At 62.8% G+C, this 21832-nt stretch overlaps 2 protein-coding genes across 2 annotated transcripts in view; one reads left to right on the top strand and one right to left on the bottom strand.

Annotated features, from left to right (window-relative positions):
* POLN (DNA polymerase nu) overlaps positions 1 to 10937 on the top strand; it is a 145908-nt gene extending 134971 nt beyond the window's left edge. The window contains 7 exon segments of the mRNA XM_032395471.1: positions 1429 to 1539; positions 4052 to 4130; positions 8361 to 8428; positions 9839 to 9873; positions 10588 to 10653; positions 10656 to 10711; positions 10713 to 10937. Coding sequence (XP_032251362.1) covers positions 1429 to 1539; positions 4052 to 4130; positions 8361 to 8428; positions 9839 to 9873; positions 10588 to 10653; positions 10656 to 10711; positions 10713 to 10854 — 557 coding nt within the window. The 3' untranslated portion in view covers positions 10855 to 10937.
* Positions 10938 to 12562: 1625 nt separating this feature from the next.
* Positions 12563 to 21831, bottom strand: NAT8L (N-acetyltransferase 8 like; the record flags this gene model as incomplete). The annotated part of the gene is made up of 3 exons (XM_032395510.1): positions 12563 to 17411; positions 20038 to 20202; positions 21600 to 21831. Coding segments are annotated over 3 exons (765 nt in total), but the record flags the coding sequence as incomplete, so codon positions are not given.
* Position 21832: the final 1 nt, after the last annotated feature.

Here is a 21832-nt window from a genome sequence, read left to right as displayed (position 1 = left end):
GGTACCCAAAATCTATAAAGAACTTCTCAAACTCAACACCCAAAAAACAAATAATCAAGTCAAAAAGTGGGCAGAAGATATGAACAGACACTTCTCTGAAGAAGACATACAAATGGCTAACAGACACATGAAAAAATGTTCATCATCATTAGCCATCAGGGAAATCCAAATCAAAACCACACTGAGATACCACCTTACACCAGTTAGAATGGCAAAAATGGACAGGGAAAGAAACAACAAATGTTGGAGAGGTTGTGGAGAAAGGGGAACCCTCTTACACCGTTGGTGGGAATGCAAGTTGGTACAGCCACTTTGGAAAACAGTGTGGAGGTTCCTCAAAAATTTAAAAATAGAGCTACCCTATGACCCAGCAATTGCACTACTGGGTATTTACCCCAAAGACACAGATGTAGTGAAAAGAAGGGCCATATGCACCCCAATGTTCATAGCAGCAATGTCCACAATAGCCAAACTGTGGAAAGAGCCGAGATGCCCTTCAACAGATGAATGGATAAAGAAGATGTGGTCCATATATACAATGGGATATTACTCAGCCATCAGAAAAGATGAATACCCAACTTTTACATCAACATGGATGGGACTGGAGGAGATTATGCTAAGTGAAATAAGTCAAGCAGAGAAAGTCAATTATCATATGGTTTCACTTATTTGTGGAACATAAGGAATAACATGGAGGACATTAAGAGAAGGAAGGGAAAAATGCGGCGGGGGGGGAATTGGAGGGAGAGATGAACCATGAGAGACTATGGACTCTGAGAAACAAACAGGGTTTTAGAGGGGAGGGGGATGGGGGGATTGGTTAGTCCGGTGATGGGTATTAAGGAGGGCACGTACTGCATGGAACACTGGGTGTTATACGAAAACAATGGATCGAGGATCACTACATCAAAAAACAATGATGTATTACATGGTGATTAACATAACATAATAAAATTAAAAAAAAAAATTATGAAGCTTCAGGCTCCACAAAACTTGGGTCTGCCTTTGTGTGAGAATGTGGCCCCTCCCTCCTTGAGTAGACTAGGGATTAATGCCTTTCTCCCTATCCCAGCTGCCACGTGGTTCAGAATTACTTCTGTCCCGGAGCCCCACGAGTGGCCTTTAACAGCCTTTGTAAACTGCCCTCCCTGTCCTCTGTCAGCTATGACTGCAGCCAGAAGTCAGAAAGCAGAGCCGCCAGGAAGCTGCCCTGCTTCCCCACCGCAGAACCCACCCACCCCGAGATAGACCGGGAGGCCCGCGGGCAGAGCTCCCCGCTGCGCTCAGCACTGCAGTGAGGAGGGGTCCTGCCGGGGCCCCTGGACCCCATGTGGGGGAGGCCATGCCCACAGAGGCTAGGTGAGCACCAGGGCGCCGCACAGCCTGTTTATTTCTGCCTCGTGTCCTCTTCTCCTTCACGTGACCCAGGCTATGTGGCATCCATCATGGGCAGGAGGAGACCGCTGCCGAGGGTCCGCGCTCAAGACCAGCAGCTCCGGGCGCAAGCAGAGCGGCAGGCCGTGAACTTCGTTGTGCAAGGTACGCAGAGCGCCTGAGGCCGCCTGCCGTGGGTTCTCAGCAGCTGCAGGGCTGAATGACACCCCCCAGATTATCCGGATGCTAGTCCCTGCTTCTGTACTCACTGGTAGTTACACAGGAGGCTCGAGTGAAGTAGCACTTGGCGCTCAGCAGGTGCTCAGGACATGGTGGTCTTTCCCCCAGGCAACACTATCCTGGACCTCCAAATAGGGAACTGAGGCTTTCAGAGTTTCTCTAGCCAGGACTAGGGCGAGACCTGGAGCTCAGTCCCTGCACTCTTGGCCTGGGGCTCTCTGCCATGCCCCTCATGCCTGGCAGGGGTAAGACCTTGCAGCAAGGCCTCCAGACCCAGCAGGCCCTCCTGGATCCCGCAGCCTTAGCAGCAGGCGGCCGGAAAGCATGACGGCACCCTGTCTGCCCTTGGTTATGAAGACTCCCATCTCTAGCCACAGCCCTCAAATAGTTCTGCGTAGAGGTGAAGAGGGAGAGTGATAATCCCGGGCTCTACATACCGTGGGCCACCAGCTGTCCCAGGGAGGCCCCAGGCAGCCTGGAGTCAGGCATCATCCCGTTGGTGACCCCATAGGTCACAAAGGGGGAACCGAGGCCCCCAAGGCCCAGACATGAGGCCTGAAGGCAGGATTCCACCACCTGCCCCCAGAGGGGGCTTCTGAGGCAGGACAGCAGCCAGGGACCCCAGCCCACGGGGAGCGGGTGGCTTGGAGGAGCGGCAGGGTGGAGATCATGTCCCCGCAAGTCCTGCAGAGAGGGGGACACGGCAGCACTGAGTTCAGAGAGCCTCCATGCGTTGCTCAGACAGCAGGAGGCTCAGTGGCAGCTGACAGAACAATTGCTAGGATCGGTCTGGGCTCAGTATAGAGTCTTCCAGAGTCCTGTCTCCCAGTGTGACCAGCCAGACAGGAGCTGAGGACAGTGACAGCCCTCCACATCCTGAGATGGCGGGTTTTCACGTAGGAGGCCGCTGTCAGGCCACGCCACGTGTCTGTTCCCTAGATGTGTGCGAGGCACATGCTCGGTGATGCTGAAGCTATGTTAGGGCCCTTCCAGAAAGACCTGCACACGAGATATCTTCGTGTGAGAAGCCAACCAGGACATCCAGCTACCGTGGATACGGCCTCCCTGCACACGTGTGTCTCTGAGCAAGTGACTTGCCATCCATCCAGTCCATCCACGTAACAGAAATCTGTGTGAGCTGAACTAGGTGCCAGGGGAAGCAGTGGCCAGTGCCCACAGGAAAATTCTGCCTCTGACCCATCAGCCAACATGACCAGCTGTGTGGCGCGCACCTCCCTGAGGCCTCCCCTTCCCCCCACACGCCCCCTCTTGCCACCCGCCTCCCCATCCTTGTTTCTCCAGCTCCGTGCACTTTTCCTGACATCCCAGCCCAGCGCAGCTCCCCATCCCGCCTGAAGCCCCTCACCGCAGCAGTCTCAGAGGCCAGACTTCCACGTCCAGCATTTCTGCCACACTTTTAGGAAAAGGATGTCCATAGACTGAAGGCTTAGCCTTGCAGCAGAGCAAGGCAGTCCATGGACTGACAACCTTTACTTCGTGAACCTTGGGAAACACGAAGAGCTAAAGCAATTTCAAACCACAATGAAACCTGAACTTCAGTCTGTTTTCCATTACTGAGACACCTGCTGTGTGCCTGGCACTGGAATGGGCATGTCCCCTACACTGGCCAGCACCTTGCAGAGTGCCCAACACAGCCCTGACGTGATTTATCCTTACCAAATCTAGGAGGCTCTATCATAACCCCATTCGATCCACTGGGAAGCTGAGCACAATGAAGTCAAGAGGCCACGTGGCTGGAAGGCTGAGTGCATGTCCCTGCCTGGTCACTCTGTTAGCTGGTGCAGCGGGCAGGATTCTAGATTCTGCAGAACCTGTGAATGTGATATCATTCCCACGGTTGGTCAAGCCACAAGGCAAAAGGGGGTTTGCATCCACGGTGGGCCTGGCCTAATCAGGCAGGCCCTTGAAAGACCATGTAGGGGTCAGGGTCGGGATTCACCGCAGTAGGCGCCCTTCAGCTGGCCGTGAAGAAGCAAACTGCACGCTGGGCAGAGGGCCCACGGCAAGGACCCAGCGCAGCCTCCGGGAGCTGGGCGCGCGGCTCACAGCTAGCAGGCAGCAGCACAGGAACCTCACTCATGCGTGGCAAGGAAATGAATTTTGCTAATGACCTGGGGTCGCTTGGGAGTGGGTCTTCCCTAGTCGAGCTTCCAAATGAGGACTTGGTCGGGTCACACACTGATCTCAGGCTGTGAGGCCCCAAGCAGAGGACCCAGCCACACAGGTTGGGTTCTTGCTCGGCAGGAGCTATGAGATGGTAGATCTGGGTTGTTTTAACCTGTGAGGCGTGAGGTCCTGCGTCCCACAGCATAGAAAACTAAGACAGCCGGGGCTCGGCTGAGCGTGCTGGCCGAGTCCCTGCTGCAGAGCCCTGGACCTCAGATTGTTCGTGAAACAGAACCTCTTGTTCCCACAGGCTCCGCCGCAGACCTCTGCAAGATGGCCACGATCCACGTCTTCACTGCAGTGGCCGCTTCCCCCACCCTGACAGCCAGGTCAGTGAGTGAGTGGCCAGCCTGCCCGGGCCTGACCCAGCGCGTGGACCTGCCTTTCTCAGGGCTTGGGTGGGAGGCCCGTGGTTCTGTGAGTCGACACCGTGGCTGGCCCATGCACACATGCCTCCCAGGAGCAAAGCAACGCCTGCCACTTCCCGTGAACCCGAAGCAGAGGGGCCCCTGGGCCCAAGCTCCTCTCAGCACTCCCAGGAGAGCCCCTGCCTCCCAACTCGGGCTGGGCCAAGTGCCCAGGGGCCAGCTCACAGCAGCTGCAATAGCAATGCGCCGTCCACCTGGAGGCACGAGGAGGCCTCTCAAGGTTCAGCTGGTGTGGAAATGCATCTCCCCAGGCATGTGTGAGCCCCTGCAGGCCCAGCCCAAGGGGCATCCCATGCAGCTGCCCTCCCAGTGGGATGGGCGGACCCCACTGACCCTCAGTCAGGACATGGAGACTCCACACTGCCCCCACTCCTGGTGCCTGTTGCTGCCACCACCCAGTGTGCCCGACACCCAGCCCTGCCCCCAGAGCCAGCGTGCAGATGCATCTCGAAGATGAGGGCTCAACCACGGCTGCCTCTGGGCCACAGCTGTCTCCAGTTTCTGTCTCTGCCTCCGTGGCAGAGCATCCAGGTGGCTGGGTGACGAGGAGCCCCTGTCCAGCTCTGCTGGTCCAGAACCACGTCTGGCAGCCGCCCGAGGTCCTGCGCCGGTGCAGGTGGCAGGGGGTAGGTTCTGCTCCAGCGCCCCGGGACCGCTTCCTGGCGGCTCCCTGTAAGTCCCCCAGAGAAGTGAGTGTGTCAGGGCCCGGAAGCTCTGTTCCTGCTTGGGCCTCCCTGCTTGGGCCCCATGCCTCGCTGGGGGTGGTCTCCAGGCGGCAGGGGGCCTGTCCCTGCAGACGAGCCCTTCCCAGGCAGCAGGGCCGGGCAGCTGCTTCTCTGGCTTGTGACCAAGGGTGGGAGGTCACGCTCACCTGTGTCACCTGCACAGCGGGACCCTTTTCCATCTGAGGCTACAGTTTCGTCTTGGCTTCGATACTGTTCTACTTCCCAAGGCATGATTGCCTTCCATATCTGAGTCCTTCGTCTTTCCTTAAAAAGGCTTCTCCTTCTTCGTGGATTTCCTACTGTTCATTTTGACGTTTGAAACTGGGCTTTTTTTTTGGCAATTCCAGCAATTTTGTACAGAAATGTGCAGTAGGCAAAGGCCCCGCCAGAGAGGGTGGGTGGCATCCTAGTGAAGGGCTAGGGAGAGGACTGTCCCCAAGCCCCACAGACCCGCCCAGCAGCCCCCTCTGCAGCCCTTGCCCCAGACCCCGCCTCGGACCCACCCACCACCCACCTCAGGGAGAAGCAGCACGGGGAGGGGGCCTCGGCAGCTGCCAGCCTGGGCCTGGGAAGGAGCGATGCTGGGTGGCTGTCTGAGATCTGCTGCTGTAAGTCAGCACGGGCACCTGCACCGGGGTCTGGGCTACGTCTCCGGTTTCTGCTGCCACCGGGGGGACAGAGGCAAGAGCAGAATGGGAAATGCTTTCCTCTCAGAGTTTCTCCTGCCCCCATGTCCGTCTGCTCCCCCCCCCCCACGCCAGTGCATGCTGGGCCTCCAGTCCCCTGACCCCTGCGTCCTGCCCCCTGATGTGCTTTCTGTAGGGTACATTTAAGAGGGGTCGTGAGCCTGTGTAACTCACCACCTCAGCCGGAACCGAAGGCCACGCGGTGGTTCTGCATCTGTGATACCGTAGTCCAGAGAAGTCTGATCCATTCTGGGGTTTTGTGGGATTGATAAAGGAAGATGGTACATGAGGACTTGGGGTCTTCTTAGATAACCGAGTCCAGAGCTGAGCACGAACGTTTCCTGCTCCGGGGTTTGGCACCCAGCTGCCCTTCTCTCAGGCTTCACCGTCCTTGGAAAATGCTTCCCATGGCAAACGTGTAGTGTTGTGTTAGAACACAAAGCAGTTCAGTGTGGAATCTGGGGCCTTTCTGACTCTGCTCTGTTCTTCCCGGAGCAATGGGAGAAGTTTTGGATCGAGTTTAGAATAGGCCGCCGCGAGCCATGTGTGAGGGCATGAAACGCATCTAAGAGGCTCGTGGCTGTCCATAGCAGAGCAGGTACCCGGAGAGCCTCACCCAGTCACCCCCAGGCCCCCGTGGCCTGCAGCCACAGGCCAGCCTCCCCTTGCGGCCCCCAGGCCCAGAGCAAGAAGGCAGGCAAGCTTCCAGCTGCGAGTTGTTGGCTCAGTCATCAACACTCAGGGCTTGCCTCTGGGCCTCTCAGGACATGGGGCCTCTGTGAAAAGGCCTTTCTAGGTTTCAGAACATGTTGGAGTCAGAAAGAAGCTTCAGAGATGGTTGGCTCTAACACATGAGTGTAGACAAGGGGAAACTGAGGCTCGGAGCCCACCCACGTCCAAGCTCATGCAGAGCTGGACCGCCGCTGGGCCTCCCAGCCCAAGCCGCAGAGCCACAGCTCTTGCTCACACTGTGCCCCCGGCACCGAGAGGACCAGGAGACCCGCCTGGTTCCCCCGCTCTGGACGGTGGCCGCCTCTGGAAGGCCCTCACCTGCTCCTTTGCCCTCGGGTGCAGGGATAGCCAGGAAGATGCAGGGTGTTCTGTGGAAGACGGGGTCATTGGCTCGCCACCAGGGGGACCCTCTGACCTCTGGCCACCTCGCCATGCAGCAGCAAACCGAGGACGCCCCGTAGCCAGGCCTTGCTCACCACCGTGTGGCACTCAATCTCCCGGCCTCAGAAACGAGCAGAGAAGGTGCCGGGGGTCCAGGAGGCAAGAGACTCGGCCAAGTGGGGAGCAGCCTGGATGAGCCTGGACCCTGTGAGATGGCAGGGCAGCCATGGGCCTGCTCCTAAGGCCGGGAAGGGCGAAGCGGGAAGCGTGCGGGGTGGTGACAGGGAGATGACAGGGCCAGGCCAGCGGCGGGCGCCGAGGAGGCCGGGCTCTGCTGGAGCATTCGCTCACAGGAGCATCGTGGGGGACAGCAGGACAGCGGGACAGTGGGCGGTCACTCCCCGGGAGCAGCGGAGTCTGATTCGCACACTCAGCTGCCCCACACGGCGTCCCTGCTCCTCTTCTGTCTCGTGCCCCCGTTTCCAGCTGGACGCCCAGGAACGTCGCCGTCAGCTGTGGGAGCAATGTGTAAGTGACTAACAACTCGGGCCTATTCTTAGGTCGCTGCCACACCGGCGGCTCAGAACGCACAGCGTCATTTCAAGAAGTGTGAACGCTGATGCTGCTAAATCTGAAAGAAGGAACGAGGGCCTCTTCTGAGTTTCTGCCAATTTGAAAACGAAGATCCCGTGGGAACGAAGACCCCATCGGGGGCCGTGCCACCAGCCTGCTCTGGCTTCCGGAGGGCAGCCCAGAATGTCGGGCGGATCCTCTCCCCGCAGGACCGGCAGGAAGCCCTGCAGCAAAGCCGTGGGCCCCCCGAATGTGGCAGCAGCGCTCATCTCTGCCCTGTGGTTGGAAGAGCTGCTCCCTCTCTCAGCTGGGCTTGCCACGACCCCTGTGCATGGGGCCCCGCCGCACCTCTCCTGGGCAGCCCTGCCTTCCTAGAGCCTCTGCCTGCCGCCTCTTCCCTCCCACACGGAGCCTGCAAAATGACAAGGACCAGATGTGGCCTCTGACCTCAAAGGCCCAGTCCTGGAGACAGCAAGTCACACGAAGGGCAGAGCACACAGGTCCCGCCCTGACGTCCCCCATCTTTCCTGTGGGTCACCTGCACCACACCTCCCCTCCCCGAGTGCGCAGAACAGGCCACGTTCCCCTGCCCTGGGCCACAGCTCATGGCAGGCATCATCCACCCAAAGCACTTACGTCAACCCAGATCCCACCCTCCACAGAATGCATGCACCTGCTGGCCCCTGTCACTTGAGCCTAAACCCTCCTGAGACCCACAAGCAGTGACTTGCTGAGGTCTGGCGGCCTCAACTCTGTGGGAAGACGTTTACGTCCAGTCCTGGCTGGGTGTCCCAGGTGCCCCCTGTGATGGGATCCAGAGGCTGGGGTCACTTCTAACCTGTGCTCCCCTCTTCCCTGGAGACTCTCCTGGTGACAGTCAGGGGACCCCAGGCAGCAGGGGTCTTCCCACTCCCCACCCAGTCACATGCTCTAGAGCACCCTGTGCCACAACCTTCCATGGTGCCCCATGCAAAGCATGGGATCCAGAGGTCACATCTCAGGGTGACTCCCCCCCAAACCGCCGTGTCTTCCAGGTTGGTCGCCCAAATTCATGATGAGCTGCTATTTGAGGTGGAAGATTCACAGATTCCAGAGTTTGCAGGTGAGCCTGGGTAGCACAAAGCTGCTTTGACTTCCCGGATAGCTAATGCGGCTCCCCTGGCTGGCTGGCGTCTGCCCCTTGTGGGAATTCCAGGCCACTTCCCTACCCCGTGCTGAGTGGATGTACCCCATCCTGGCCATGCCCCAGTCCTCCCTGTGGGGTCTGCCTCAGCATCAGAGCTCTTAGATGATGGGGACTCCCCTTCTGGACTTGCTGGCCTTGTGGCCCTTGGTCCTTGAGTGCAGACTCCATCCTACAGTGGGGACTCCATCCTAAATGTGCAGACTGGATGCTAAGTGTGCGGACTCCATCCTGCAGAGGGGACTCCATCCCTCGGGAGGGTGGTTTCCCTGCACAGCCACTATTTCCCCAGTGGGGTGAGGGAGGCCAAGGTCCTGCCTCCTGCCCTCAGGAAGCACCTGGACACCCCTGAAGCTCCCCAGTGTGGCCGTGGCCCCTCTGCAGGGCTCCTGATGAGCAGGCCAGAGGGGCGGGGGAGTCCAGTTACCCTGCAGCCTTACGCCCCAACCTCCACCCCAGCCTCCTGCCCCCCGCCATGACCCTGTGCACAGCACAGAGAAGGAGACGAGGCCACAGAGCTCAGGTGTACAGCCCTCGGGAGCCGCTGTCCCACCAGGCACCCAGAGACCGGTCCCCAGGGAGTTGGCAGGTTAATCCCAGAGCCAGGGAGGGGAGAACAAGGCAGTACCCACCCCTTCAGGGGGTTTTTCTGTCACAATCTTTGTACCGAAAATTGCAGATAACTTAGTAGGATGGAATGAAATATTTCTTGATCAAAGGGGCAAAAGAGTTCCGAGCCAACTCCAAGAAACACTGAGCCAGCTGACCCCTCCCCTGCCTGGGCTGCTCCCTTTCTCAGGGCTGGAGGGTAACTGGCCCCTGGTGACTGAGGCCACACAGCCGCGCCAACCCACCAGCACCACAGAGCTGCCCTTCCAGGCTTTACCATCACATGCAAGTTCACGGGCCATCTGGTGGGCCCCACTGCTCCAGCCAGGGCTGCCCTACCCTCCCTCCTCTTCCCAGCCCCAGAGCCTCTGGACAGAGCTGGAGGCCGAGGCACAGTCCTGCCCCCAGCCCCCCTGCCCAGGCCTCCACTGGCTGAGCCTGGGGCTGGGGGTGAGGTCGGCAGCAGAGAAACTTGCCCCCGACAGCCGTGGTTGGAGCAGTTACGGTGCCTTCAGGCCTGTGCTGGGGATGTGGTCAGCGGAACCAGCCACAGGGTAATGCTGGGGCTGCTGGACCCATCAGCGCAGCTGACCCTGTGGACTCGGAATAACTGGGGAGCCTGGGGGCCAGGGCAGGGCCGGGGCCTGGGCATTCCCATGATGGCCCATCTCTGCCAGATGGCTTGGGGCTGCCCCTCTCCCTCTTTTCCCTTCGTTCCAGCTCTTGTCAGGGGGACCATGGAGTCCCTGCGGAACGTGCGGGCCTTGGAGCTACAGCTGCAGGTGAGGGGCGGGGAGGGGAGTCGGGCGGGTCACACTCAACTCTGCCAGGCTCCTCCCAGCTGGCCACTCCCAGCCAGAGCCACCCAGTCGGGAGAGGAGAGTCCCGCTCCCACGGGGCAAGAGAGCCAGGACACAGGGCATCCAGCCCTGCCGGCCGCACCTAAGCCGCCAGGCTACTGCCCGCCCGCACCTGGCCTGTGGTTCCTGGAGGCCCAGGAGCCCCCCCCCCCACCTGTAGGCCTGCGGGGGGCAGAGGGGCTGCTCCCATCCTCCGCGCCAAGAGGGAGCTGGTGAGCCGTGGTCAAGGGCATTGGCAAGGTCCCTCTCAGGGTTAGGGTCCCTGGGAGGGCTCTACAGGCCCCCCTTTGGCATCTCTCAGAACCAACTGACCCCAGGGAGCAGGACCCTGAGGTGGGGAGCCCGTGAGGCACCTGCAGGCCTGCTCCCTGGCACAGAGGCCCTGGCAGGTCAGCCGGGAGCTCAGCCATGGTGGAGGTATTATGACCTGGGGGTGCCCGTTTGCCTGTCACTGCGAGTGTGTGCGTGCATCTGTCCATAGTGTCTAGTCATGTCTTTGGGCCAAGTGGCTTCCTGGCACCAGGGGCCCATGCCCACCTGCATGTGGGCTTGGGACCCGGCCGGGAAGGCTAGCCTGGGCCCGGTGCTCACCGCCGCTGCTGCCCACAGGTGCCCCTGAAGGTGAGCCTGAGTGCTGGCCACTCATGGGGGCACCTGGTGCCGCTGCAGGAGGCCCCCAGGCCCTCGGCCCAGCCCACGTCCTGCTGAGTCTCCAAGCAACCACCCAGCCACCGCCAGCCCCTTGTCAGCACCTACCCTGGTGCGTGCATTTTTTGCCTTCATTTTGTCTGTAGCCCCGGGCAACAGTGGGAGGAGAGAACTGGTTTCCACCAGCCCATTGTGTGGCCTTCCCCAAGGTCGGCACTGGGCAGCTAGAGCAGGACCTGGAGAGGGCCACGTTCACCCCCTGGGCTGTCCCCTATAGTAAAAGCCTTATTCAAAGCGGGCCGAGTCTCTGTGCAAATGAATTCTTCCCGTGGATGGGAAACGCCATGCCCACAGCGCTGAGCCCCTCGGCCCGAGCCAGGGCTGAGTGCCTGAAACGGGAGTGCCCAGCCTGGCCCACAGCAGGGACCCCCAGCCCTTCTCCCACGGAGCCCGGGTGCGTTCCTCCAGGTGGGCAGCTGCTCAGCGCCGAGCTGGTGCCCAAGGAGCTGCCAGCAGGCTGGAGCCCTCTCTGCTGGCCCCCCGAGCTCCCCACAGCCACAGGGGCGCCCCTCCTCCCAGGCCACCCGGACAGCAGCGGTGCATAAGGAGAGCACAGCGGGGCAGCCATGGGCTCTGTGCTCACAGCTGACTCCCATGTGCCCGGCCAGGCCGTCGGGGCCTCTGGAGTCAACATTCCTGGGCCCCCCAGCCTCCCCACGAAACTCCTGCCGGCTAGTGACCAGTCCCTGGGGGCCGACCAGCTCCCCCGACCCTCCTCTCAAAGTGGTTCTCCCAGACCGTGCACCCCAACAGCCTCACGGTGTCCCCCCTTGCACAGTGGGGACACGGAGGCACATTGTACAGGCCCACTTGGGTAGTCCGTGCCACGGGGGGACTGCAGCCCAGCCCGTGCCTGCACCTCTGCTCAGCTGCCTCTCCCTCACAGCCCCTGCAAAGGGACCCCTGGGGGTCCTGCCTCCAGGCCATCCTGGCACCCCAGGGTCTCCCCTCTCACGTGCTTCCCTGTCTGGATTCTGAGGGTCCCCACGGCACCTGTTGGGGTGGAGGGACATGTTGATGGGCGCCCAGATGCAGCTGTGGGTCCGGGCGAGGCGCTCCCTCCCACCTGCACCCAAGCTGCTCAGGCAGGCGGTGACTGGGCTTTACACGCCGCCTCCTGTGTGGAGCCCACTTTGCTTACCGGGCCCAGGCCCACTTTTCTCGTGGCTTCAGGATAGTGTCACTGTTTTCACGGGGTGCATGAGGATCTGTATGGCCAGGCCTGACCACTGTGTGATAGAACACTCCAGAGTCTGGAGAGCTGGTCCCCTCCATGCCAGCCTCGGGCCTGTGTTGCTTGTCCACGTGCCTGTGTGCATGGGGGTGGCCACGCCTCTGGGGGCCTGTCTTTATGCAGTCACCTCGGAGGCACGGCCACTGCTGGGCTGCACACCGGCCCCAGGCTGATGTCCAAACGAGCCTCGTGCCCCCGCCCAGCGAGGACCAGAGTGTGCTGCCTAAAGCTGGGCCCTCAGGCTTCAAGACCGCAGACGCTGGTTTCGACTTGGCTGATCCTGGAGCCTGTCCAAAGCCCTCCTGCCGTGGGAGGCCGACCCTGGGGACGGGATGAGCCAAGGCTGCTCCTCTACCAAGGGAGGGCCCTGCGCTGAGCTATCTGGGGCCGGACAGCGCCTCACTGTCCCCAGGAGGGAGGTGGCCTGACGCCCTCACCTGAGCCCCTCAGAGCTGAGCTGCTCCTCAGAGGTGCCCAGTGGGCGGGTGGATGCCCAGGCCTGCGGTGGAGCCCAGCCAGGGCGGCCAGCGCAGGGACAGCAGCCTCAGCTCCAGAGGTCACCCCAGCATCTGCCCCAGTCCCCAGGGAGGAGTCCAGCATCTGCAGAAAAGCAGCGCACCTCAAGAACGCACAGGAGTCCAGTTCCATCAACTCTGGTTTTATTGAAAAACAGCAGCATTGGGGGCCGTGCGGGCAGACCCATGGCACTGTCCCCCCCCACCGCTGCTCACACACCCACAGGAAGCCTGGGACCCCCACCTGCCCCTGCAGCCTGTCTCCCCTGCCCCTCCAGACCCTCTCGAGGGCTGTTCTGGCACATCCTGGGGTCTCAGGACAGTTGCCACAATTGTGGGGTCATCAACAGTAAACCACAGGAAGTGAACCCAGCCACCATGACATGATCTGGGCTCTGCTCGCCCGAAGACACGGCGTCCACGGCGGCTGTGGTCAAACAGCCTAACCAAGGTGACTCCATGTCATCAAATCTGATCTCGGCTGGTCTGGCTGAGCGTCCACCCCTGCCATCCTCCCCGGAGACCCAGGCAAAGGCTTATCCCGGGTCCCCCCACGTCACACAGGCCTGCCCAGTGCCCTCCGCCGGGGGGAAGGAGCACTACATTCAAGGTCCACTGGGCCCTGGGGCCGGCCTGGGAGAAGGAAGCACAGCACCGAGCCGGGGCCCCTGTGTCTCAGCGTGGGGCTGAGCGCCAGCCCACGCGAGCTGCAGCAGGAGGTCCCCTCCCTGTCACCGCACACTCACACGCGTGTGCACACACGTGCAGGTACACACAGGCACAGGCATGCACGCGCACGTGTGCGTGTGCACGTATGCATGAGCACGCGTGTGCACACACACCGGCACACATACACGTGTGTGCACACGCACACACACAGACACACCCCTTCTTCAAAATGGCTAATTATTGCTGTTAAAAAAAAAAAAAAATACATCCAACAATGGCAGGTCAGGCCCCTCCTCCTCCACTCCGGGCCCTGGGCGGCCCCACTCTCGGCACCAAAGGGCAAACGTTCCAGGATCTGCCCCACACGCAGCCCACAACACAAGCCCCAAAGCCGCAGCCGAAGGCCCACCAGCACAGGACACTGGCCGTGGCCAAAACAGTCAGGACCCATGCTGCCCACCTGCTGGGAGGGGGGCCGGGCTGTCAGCCATTCCCTGGATGCACACAGGTGTGGAGGGTGGCTCCAGGGGCGCTCAGCCCCTGACCTGGCCCCAGCCCAGCGAAGGCCCAGGCTCAAGGCCACATGGGGCCAGCCGGGACGGGCGCTCACACTGCGTGACTCCCTGTGGCCCAGAGAGCTTCCCCAGCACTTGCCAGATTCCCAAGGAAGCCATCTGAGGAGCAGCCCCCAGCCTGTCCCCTGGAAAGGCCTTCTCTGAGGAAGGACACCCAGGGCAGGATGGGGGCTGCCCGAGGACCTCGTGGCCTCAGCCCAGCTGTAGGGCCTCCCAGCTCAGGCCTTCTCCCAGGGCTGCCCCCCCTTCCCTGAGGCAGGCTGGCCCATCTCTCTGCCCCATCCACCCAAGGGCAGCAGTGGGAAGCCAGGCTGGACGTGGGTATGGGGGAAAGGGGACAGACGTCACCACGAGCCTCCACACGGCTGGCCTCAGCACCCGCAGACAACTCAGTGTGGCCACCACCCTCGGGCCAGCTCTCCGAAGACCCCATACCTGGGGGACGCTGGTGGCACTGGGTCAGCCGGAGGGGCTAGAGTTCTCAGCTGTCCTGCATCCCACTGCCCTGAGCTGCCCACTGGGTTTGTGTTCCAGGCTCATCTAACAGAGACAGTCTGGAACACTCCACCTCCTGCTTGCCCATCCAAAAACAGAGGCTTCCAAAAGTCCTGGGAGCCCTGTCTCCTGAACATGGGTGCCACGCCTGGGGGCCGGCTTTCCAGGGCCTTGGCAGGAGCCACTGGGGGAGGCCCAGGAGGCCAGCAGGGAGAGGGAGGGGGCCCAGGGCCTGACAATGCAGAGAGCTGCCCAGATACACCACTGAGCAGAACCCCAGGCAGACGCTTCACAGAGGTAGAAGAAGTAACATCAGGATTTCTACAAATGTATAAAATTCATATCTTGGTGCATGTTTGTGGAGGAGTTAGCTCCCAGGCTGGAGGGAAGTGGCCAGCCAGGGACAGGCGTTCCCCATGAGTGTGCCCAGCCTCCGGCCCAGGGGAAGGATGGGGGATCTGCTCCCCCAGTGATCTCAGGGGCTGCCAAGCCGCACACGGGCCAGGCGAAGGCCCTGTCCCAAGTACAGGGCGCAGCCGGCTGGTGCCTTTGCCCACCACCGTGGTGGGGCTGGGGAGACACTGCAGCCCACCCACAGATCCTATATGGACAGACAGACGCCAGCAGGACAGGAGAGGGCCACACGTCTGCCCAGGAGCAAGCCCGGCGACACGCTTTGGCCAACGTCCCCCAGATGCCGGCAGCTCCAGAGCCCCGGCCTCTGCCGCAGCCCCAGTGGGCTCCGACGGCCCCCACCCACACGTCCCCACACCAGGGACCCAAGGCTCCAAAGGCACAGGATCAACGGAAGCTGGCAGCATCCCCAAGCTACCACTGACAAGACACAGCCCACCATGCTGGGCCCGCGTGGCGCCCACCCGCCCTTCCTGCCCCACCAGGCCTCAGACCAGCCACAGCCCCAACGCGCCCCATACCAACTAAGGCCGCCCCAAGCCAAAACCAAACCAAACAAAAAGAGGAAAAAGGCACAACTGTTTGTTTTCCATTTTGCTAAAACACTTTACGTCTGTCTGTATAATCCAGATTAACAAAATCTGAGAGCTGCAAGAAAATAGGGTGCCGATTTCTGTACAGTCTACAAAACTCCCATCCCCAGGCAGGGACCGGACGCCACCAGGGAGAAATGTACAGAGGAGAGCGGGGTCTATACAACGTTCTGCAAATATCTCAAGTGCCGACAGCACGAAAGGCCCCTCGGGAAACTGGGCTTGCTTCGCGAGTTTGCTAGTTTCCGAAGTGCCTTTCTAAGAACGTCCCGTCTGTGTCCCCTACGCAGGACCCAGCTCCATGGCCCACTGTGCCTGCCACTCCCCCTCCCAGCTCCCGAAATAGGGGGGCCTCGGTGGGCATTCAGGGCCCTCCTGCCACCATGGCCGGGTCCAGGCGTACAAGCTGGACACGTGAGCACTGCCAACGACCCCTTTCCTCCCCCGTCCAGGCCACCTCACACCTGATCGCCGCCTCCCTCCTCAGGAGGGAGACGCTGGGAGCACGGCCGGGCCGCCCCACCAGCCAGCCACGCGGGGCAGCACTGGCCCTCCCAAAGGCAGCGGGGAGTGCGCTGCCATCCTGACCTCAGCCCCACAAGGCAAGGCTGGACAGGGGCAGCCCAGGCCTCCTCACACACCAGGAATGCTCTTTTGAGGGAAAGAATGCTAAATCAGGGTCTCCCTTCAGATTTCAAAATCTGAAACCCTCCACCCACCCAGCCACCCGCCCCCACCAAACTGGGCCAGAAACAGTGCATATTCTAGACCACACAGGTGGTGTGTGTGTGCGTGTGCGTGTGCGTGTGTTAGGTATAAACTGCCATTTTGTCCCAAGAATTAAAGTCATGCAGAGTGCTATTCTGTCTAAATAACTTATTAAAAAATAGGTCGGTTTCAGGCTGGGAGAAGCTGTGGGCTCAGTGATGTTGGCAGCAGCCTGGCTTAGTGAGACTCACAGGGCACAGCCCCTCAGCCGTGAGGCAGAGCGGTCCTCGGGGAGGTCTGGAAAAGGCCACCGTAACCTAGCTGGCCCTGGGGAGAGGCGACCGCGTGACTGCCTCCCCACCCTGCTCTCCTGAAGGACCCTGACCGGGCTAGCAACAGGTTGCTACGGGAACCACACCTGGGTGATGATGCCAATCAGCAAAGCCAGGGCAGGGGAGGGGCAGGGACCGAAAGGAAAGAAATGTGACTCGGTGTCAAAGCAAAGCTGGGCCGGGGGTGGGGGGAGCGAGGGGTGGTGAGAGGCAGGTGAGCCCTCCCGAGATCAGGTGGGCTGCCGCGGCTAGCTGCCAGGCCAGGCAGGGGGTGCTCACCAGTCCAGGTCCAGTCTGAGCAGGGCAGCGGGGCAGGAGGCCGTGGGCATGCGGCAGCCAGGCCATGTCCTCAGCATGCACAGAGCAAAGCAGGGCCCGCGGCCAGCTCGGTGCCCCACGGGGCGGTGGCCGGCCAGCCCAGCAGGCCACGCCTCCCGGGGCCTGGCCGCCGAGCCCCAGCCTGGCTGGCGGCCAGGGGTCCGCCGGGGCAGGGGCCGCGCCGCGGAGGCTCTGTGTTCGGTGGGCCGGGCTGAGCAGGCACGTGGGCACGCGGCGGTCCATGCTGTCGCTCCTCAGGACGCGGCCCCAGCAGGCTGGGGAGGCGAGGGGCCGTGGCTGCAAACACCCGAGCCCCAAAGTGTCACAGATGAGCAACAGCCCCACACCCCCTGGAGAACCAGCCAGAGAACCGCGTGATGGTGGAAAGGAAAAACCCAACGCAAACGCCAAGGTGAGCGTCTGGAAGCGGGCCCGGGCGGTGGGCAGGCGGGCACAGGCGGACGGGCGGCCGGGGCGGCAGGTGGGCGGGCGGGCGGGCGGCGGTCACTCCTCGCGCAGCTGCAGGCGGTAGCGGTGGTAACGGACCTGGAAGAAGAGGCGCTCGGCCAGCGACAGGGTCATGCCGGGCAGCACGTAGTGGTCACTTGAGCCCATGTGTCTGAAGCCCAGCGACTCGTAGAGCTTGTGGGCGGCCACCTTGACGGCTGTCGTGCCCAGCACCACCGCAGAGTAGTTGTGCACCAGAGCGAACTCCAGCACCTTGCGGCCCAGCGCCTTGGCGATGCCCTTGCCACGGAAACGCGAGTCCACGGACATGCGCAGCAGCTCCACCGTGTTGTCTGCCTCATGGGCCCGCGCCGCCACGATGCCCACCACGTTGCCATCCAGCACGGCCACCCAGAAGCAGGAGCCTGCAGGGACAGGGCAGTCAGAGCTGCGGCCCGACACAGCCACCCCTCCAGGGCCCTCGGAGCAGAAAGAGCCCGGCCCAACCTGTCTGCCGCCCACGGCCACCCCTGCCCTGGGCCTGAGGCTGGGCCGACAAGGGCTCTGGGGCCACACTCCCTCCCCAGGAACCAAGAGCTGGGCAGGCCTCAGCCAAACAGACCCCTCCTCTGCCCAGCGACCCCCCGAACTCACACCTGGATGGCTGTGGATGGCCACGGAGAGGCCGCACGTGCAGCCGACCTGCCTGGGCTCCCAGCCACTTGGGGCCCACCACACTTGTCCCCGTGTAGCCACCCCAGGGAGCTGGAGAGAGACAGGTGCCATGAGGGGACCTCTGGAATGACCCCTACAATGGGGACTTTGGGGGGTCTGGGAGGACAGGCCAGGACAGAAGGGCCCCTCTGGGAGCCATGCCCCCGGGGGCCTCAGGAGGTCCTGTGGCCTCCACTCTCCTGGGTCAGGAGCTGCTAAGCCTGGGGGCCCCATGGCCTGCTTGGATCAGGACACAGAAGCAGGCCCTTGGCAGGCTTGGGGGACAGTCCAAGTGGACAATCAGGACAGATGGGCACCAATGCATGCCTCCCACTGACCCTGGCCTCTCCTGGGCGGGAGCCCAGTGGCCAGGCCAGCCGTCCCCACCCATGGCCTGGACCAATCACAGCCCCATGCAGGGCAGCAAAAGGAAGAGGAGGGCCAAAGGCGGGGATCAGGAGAGAAGGAAGAAGAGAGAGAATGAACATGGGAGGGGAGGCCTGCAGGGCATGACAGCCTGGTCACCTCTGCTGACCACCAGCCCAGAGGCCCCAGGAGGCAGGGGCTGGCCAACAGGGGAGCCCGCACTCTGAGGAGCCCCACCTGCACTCGCCCTGCGCATGGCCACTCCAGCCCCCACGGCTGTGTCTGCCACCAGCGCCCCCCCCCCCGCCACCTTCTCTCCTTGAGTGGCCAAACTCTCCCCCATAAAGGTTCTGCACCTGACCTTACCCAGAGATCTCACTCCTCCACCCAACCTCCAAGGGTCCGCCACTGTCTTGTCTGCTGGCAGGTCCCCCATCAGCTCAGCAAGAGGGGCTCCTGTCTCCTTCACTGCCATACCCTGAGACCTGGCATGCAGCCGAGTTCGGCAATGGCTGAAGGCCTGCTGCCCTGATGGACCGCCCCACTAGCTGGCCTGCCCACCATCCAGGGTTTCTGGCTGCCCCCACACACCCAGGCCAGACCAACTCTTCCCATCCCCTGAGCAGCATGGCCCCATCAGCTGTGGTCCAGCCTCCCTGCCCCAGTGGCACCTTCCTGCAACCTACCAAATGCCTCAGGACAGCGAGCAGGACTCCTTCCCCTCCCCCCCATTCACACCCAGGGAGACTGCAGCCCAGAAAGAGCAGAGTCCTTGCCACCCCGGGCTCCCAACCTGAGCCCCCTTCTGCTCCTGCAGCCTGGACCTGGGCGCCAGCTAAGTGGGTCTCATACTTGTGCTCCCTCCCGTCCTGGGCAACTCCATGGAGCCCAATGAAAAGCTGAGTTCAAGCTTAGGAAAGGGTCAAGGAGAACCCAAGGTGCCAAAGGCTGGCCAGCTGCAGGGGTGGGGATGGGGGTGGAGGCAGGGCAGCAAAGGACGGGCCGGCTCGGTGGAGCACCCTTGTGCTGGGACGCCTTGCCTCTCTTGTCCCCTGCTGCTCTTCCCTGGCCCTCACCAGGCTCCTCTCTGCCCTCACCAACTGTTGGGGCCCACACTGTCCCGTCTCCTTAGCCTGGGAACCCTCCAGCACCTGGGAGACCCTCACACCCCAGAGGGCAGAGACAAAGGCCCCCTTCTCTGACCCCGGACATGAGGGAAACCATGTGGTCCTGCCTCCTAGGACCTAGCCTGCCTCCAGGTCAGCCTGGAGGCCCAGAACAGCCCCCAGGGAGCTGCAGGCCCCTCCAGACCAGACCCGGTCCCTCCTTGTACAGAAGGCCAGGAGGCTGGGGCGAGACCCTCTGCCTCACTAAATGGCCCGGAGACCAGAAATGGAGGCCAAGACTCAACACCCTGCTCTTCCAGGGCTCCCAGGCCTCGGTGACTCCCACCCAGAACCCTCTCCCCACCAGGAGGCCCTCTGCCCCTGCCACACCAGGTCCCTGGCACTCCAGGCCAGCCTGAGACCCAGCAAAGCACAGCAGACCCCCAGCCCCTCAGTAAACACCAGGGAAAGCGCATCATGCAGGCTGCATGGAGAGCAGAGCCAGGACACCCGGGCCCAGGGCTAGCTCCGGACACTCAGCACCCTGCCCTCACGGGATGCAGGACAGAGGCCCAGGGTCTGTGTGGGCACTCGGGGGCCGCGCATCAGCACCACGGACCTAGCTCTGCCGCCCTCAGCCCCTGCGGCCTGCTGCACTCCCAACCCTTGGCCAGAGCCCACCGTGACTCCGAAGGCTTGGTCATGGGGGCGAAGCAGCCCGGGCCCACCTAGGCGTGGCCGTCCCCCTGGGGCCTGTCTGCCCTGAGGTGCTTGGGGCGTGGGCGGCCCTGCCAGCAGTAGGGGCTGTGAGGGGGTGCGAGGAGCAAAGGGAGGGGCGAGGAAGCGGCTGGCGCCGCACACTCACCGGGGGGCTTCATGTAGTACTGCTCGATGTCCGCCATGTCCGTGTGCAGAGCGCAGTCCAGGTAGGCGAGGACCACCTTGCGGCTGTAGTAGTAGCGCAGGCCCAGCAGGCCGGCCGGCACCAGGCACGTCAGCAGCAGCGAGCGGGTCAGGGCGAAACACAGCACTGCAGGGAGAGGTGGGCCTGGTGAGCAGCGGCCGAGCAGAGCCCCTGGGACCCCCGCCAGGCGGACCAGGGCCCCAGCAGGCTGGGAGCCCCCCCACCAGCTCCCTGCTAAGTAAGCCAGTCGGGCACGTGCGCAGAGGAGAGACCACGCCAAATGTGCCACGACGGTTTTCCGTGGAGGAGCGGTGGGTCAGCCTACCTGCTCCTTGCACTTTGCCCGTTACCAAACTTCCTACCATAAGGACACGCCGCTTGGCAGCCTGACATCACAGGACTTCTAACCTTCTGAGCACAGCAGGGGCCTCTGGGCAGGCTGCCCTCAATGGCTGGCGGCAACAGCCCCAGGCAGGGTTCCTTGGGGGGGGCATGCCAACCACCCATGTGGCCCCCCAGCTGTGGAAGGGGCTTCGAGTACACCTTTGCCACTCGAGCGAGGTAGGAAGCTACGGAGCTGCTCGACCAGGCCCCTGCCTCACCCTTGCAAAAGTGGGGAGTGGGAGGGGGCATCTTCCAGCAGAGGGCCCCAGGACCACCTTCTTCCCAGGGCCAGCCCCAGGGTTTATGAGGAGGGGGGTGAGGGAAGCCCGAGATTGCTTCCAGATTCGTCCAAGCTGCCGGGAGGCAGACAAGCCTGCAGTGAAAGTCACTTCTGCTGCATGACCTTGGGAGAGTAACAACCCCCAGCCTCAAGCTCCTCATCTGTGAAATGGGGACAACCACCCTCCGAGGCTTCAGGGGAAAGGCCTCAAAGCCCCTAGGGGGGCTGCCCCCCCTTCGTCCCCTCACTCTGCCTCCTCGGTGCTCGCCCTCCTCCCCCCTCCCCGCACCCCGGGGAGCTGGCTGTCTTCCCCTCATAAATTAGCACTTGGAGCCGCCGAGGCAGCCTCCCCCGCCCCGCGGATTATATATAGTTACACGCGCCCGGCGCGGAGCCTCAGCAGCGGGCGCTACCTGTCGTCACCCCGCCCCCACCCGGAACGACCAGGGCAGGGACCGGAGAGGCGGGGCCGCACAGAAGGGGGACGCAGGTGGAGACCCCGGCCCGCAGCCCCCTACCCGCCGCCGGCGCTCGTTCCCACGCCCCCGCCAGGCGCGCCTTGGCCAGGAGCCCGGACGCCACCGCCGGTGGCCACCTCGCCCCAGGCCGCCGCAGAAAGCCGGTGGCGTGCGGGTGCGCGTCCGTGCGCGAGCGAGGGGGCGCGAGGGGGCGCGAGGGGGCGCGAGGGGTCCGCTTCCCTCCCAGGCTGAGTCCCGGGCAGGGCAGGAGCGCGGCCGGGGCCCGGGGCCCGAGGTAGGGGCGAGCGGGGCCGAGGGCGTCCTGCGCGTCTGTGCCCGGAGGGGCCGGGCGGGCGCGGGCTGCGGCAGGCGGAGCGCGGCGGGGTCCCCCGCGCACTGACCGGCCAGCAGGGCGTAGAGCAGCTGCGTGCGCGGGTGCTGCCGCAGGCCGCGGAAGGCCGTGTTGGGGATGCGCTCCATGATGCCGTCGTAGAAGATGCGGCGCGCCGCCTCCTGCTCGGCCGCGCGGAACTCGCGGATGTACACGCCGCGCCCCCCCGGCGGTCCCGCGCCCCCCGCGCCGCCGCGGGGCTGGGGGCCGGGCGCGGGCGGGGGCGCGGCGGGCGCGGCGGCC

This window comes from Phoca vitulina, unplaced genomic scaffold (assembly GCF_004348235.1).
Source record: "Phoca vitulina isolate PV1807 unplaced genomic scaffold, GSC_HSeal_1.0 scaffold85, whole genome shotgun sequence".
Taxonomy (NCBI): Eukaryota; Metazoa; Chordata; class Mammalia; order Carnivora; family Phocidae; genus Phoca; species Phoca vitulina.
This window is presented reverse-complemented; position numbering and strand designations above follow the sequence as displayed.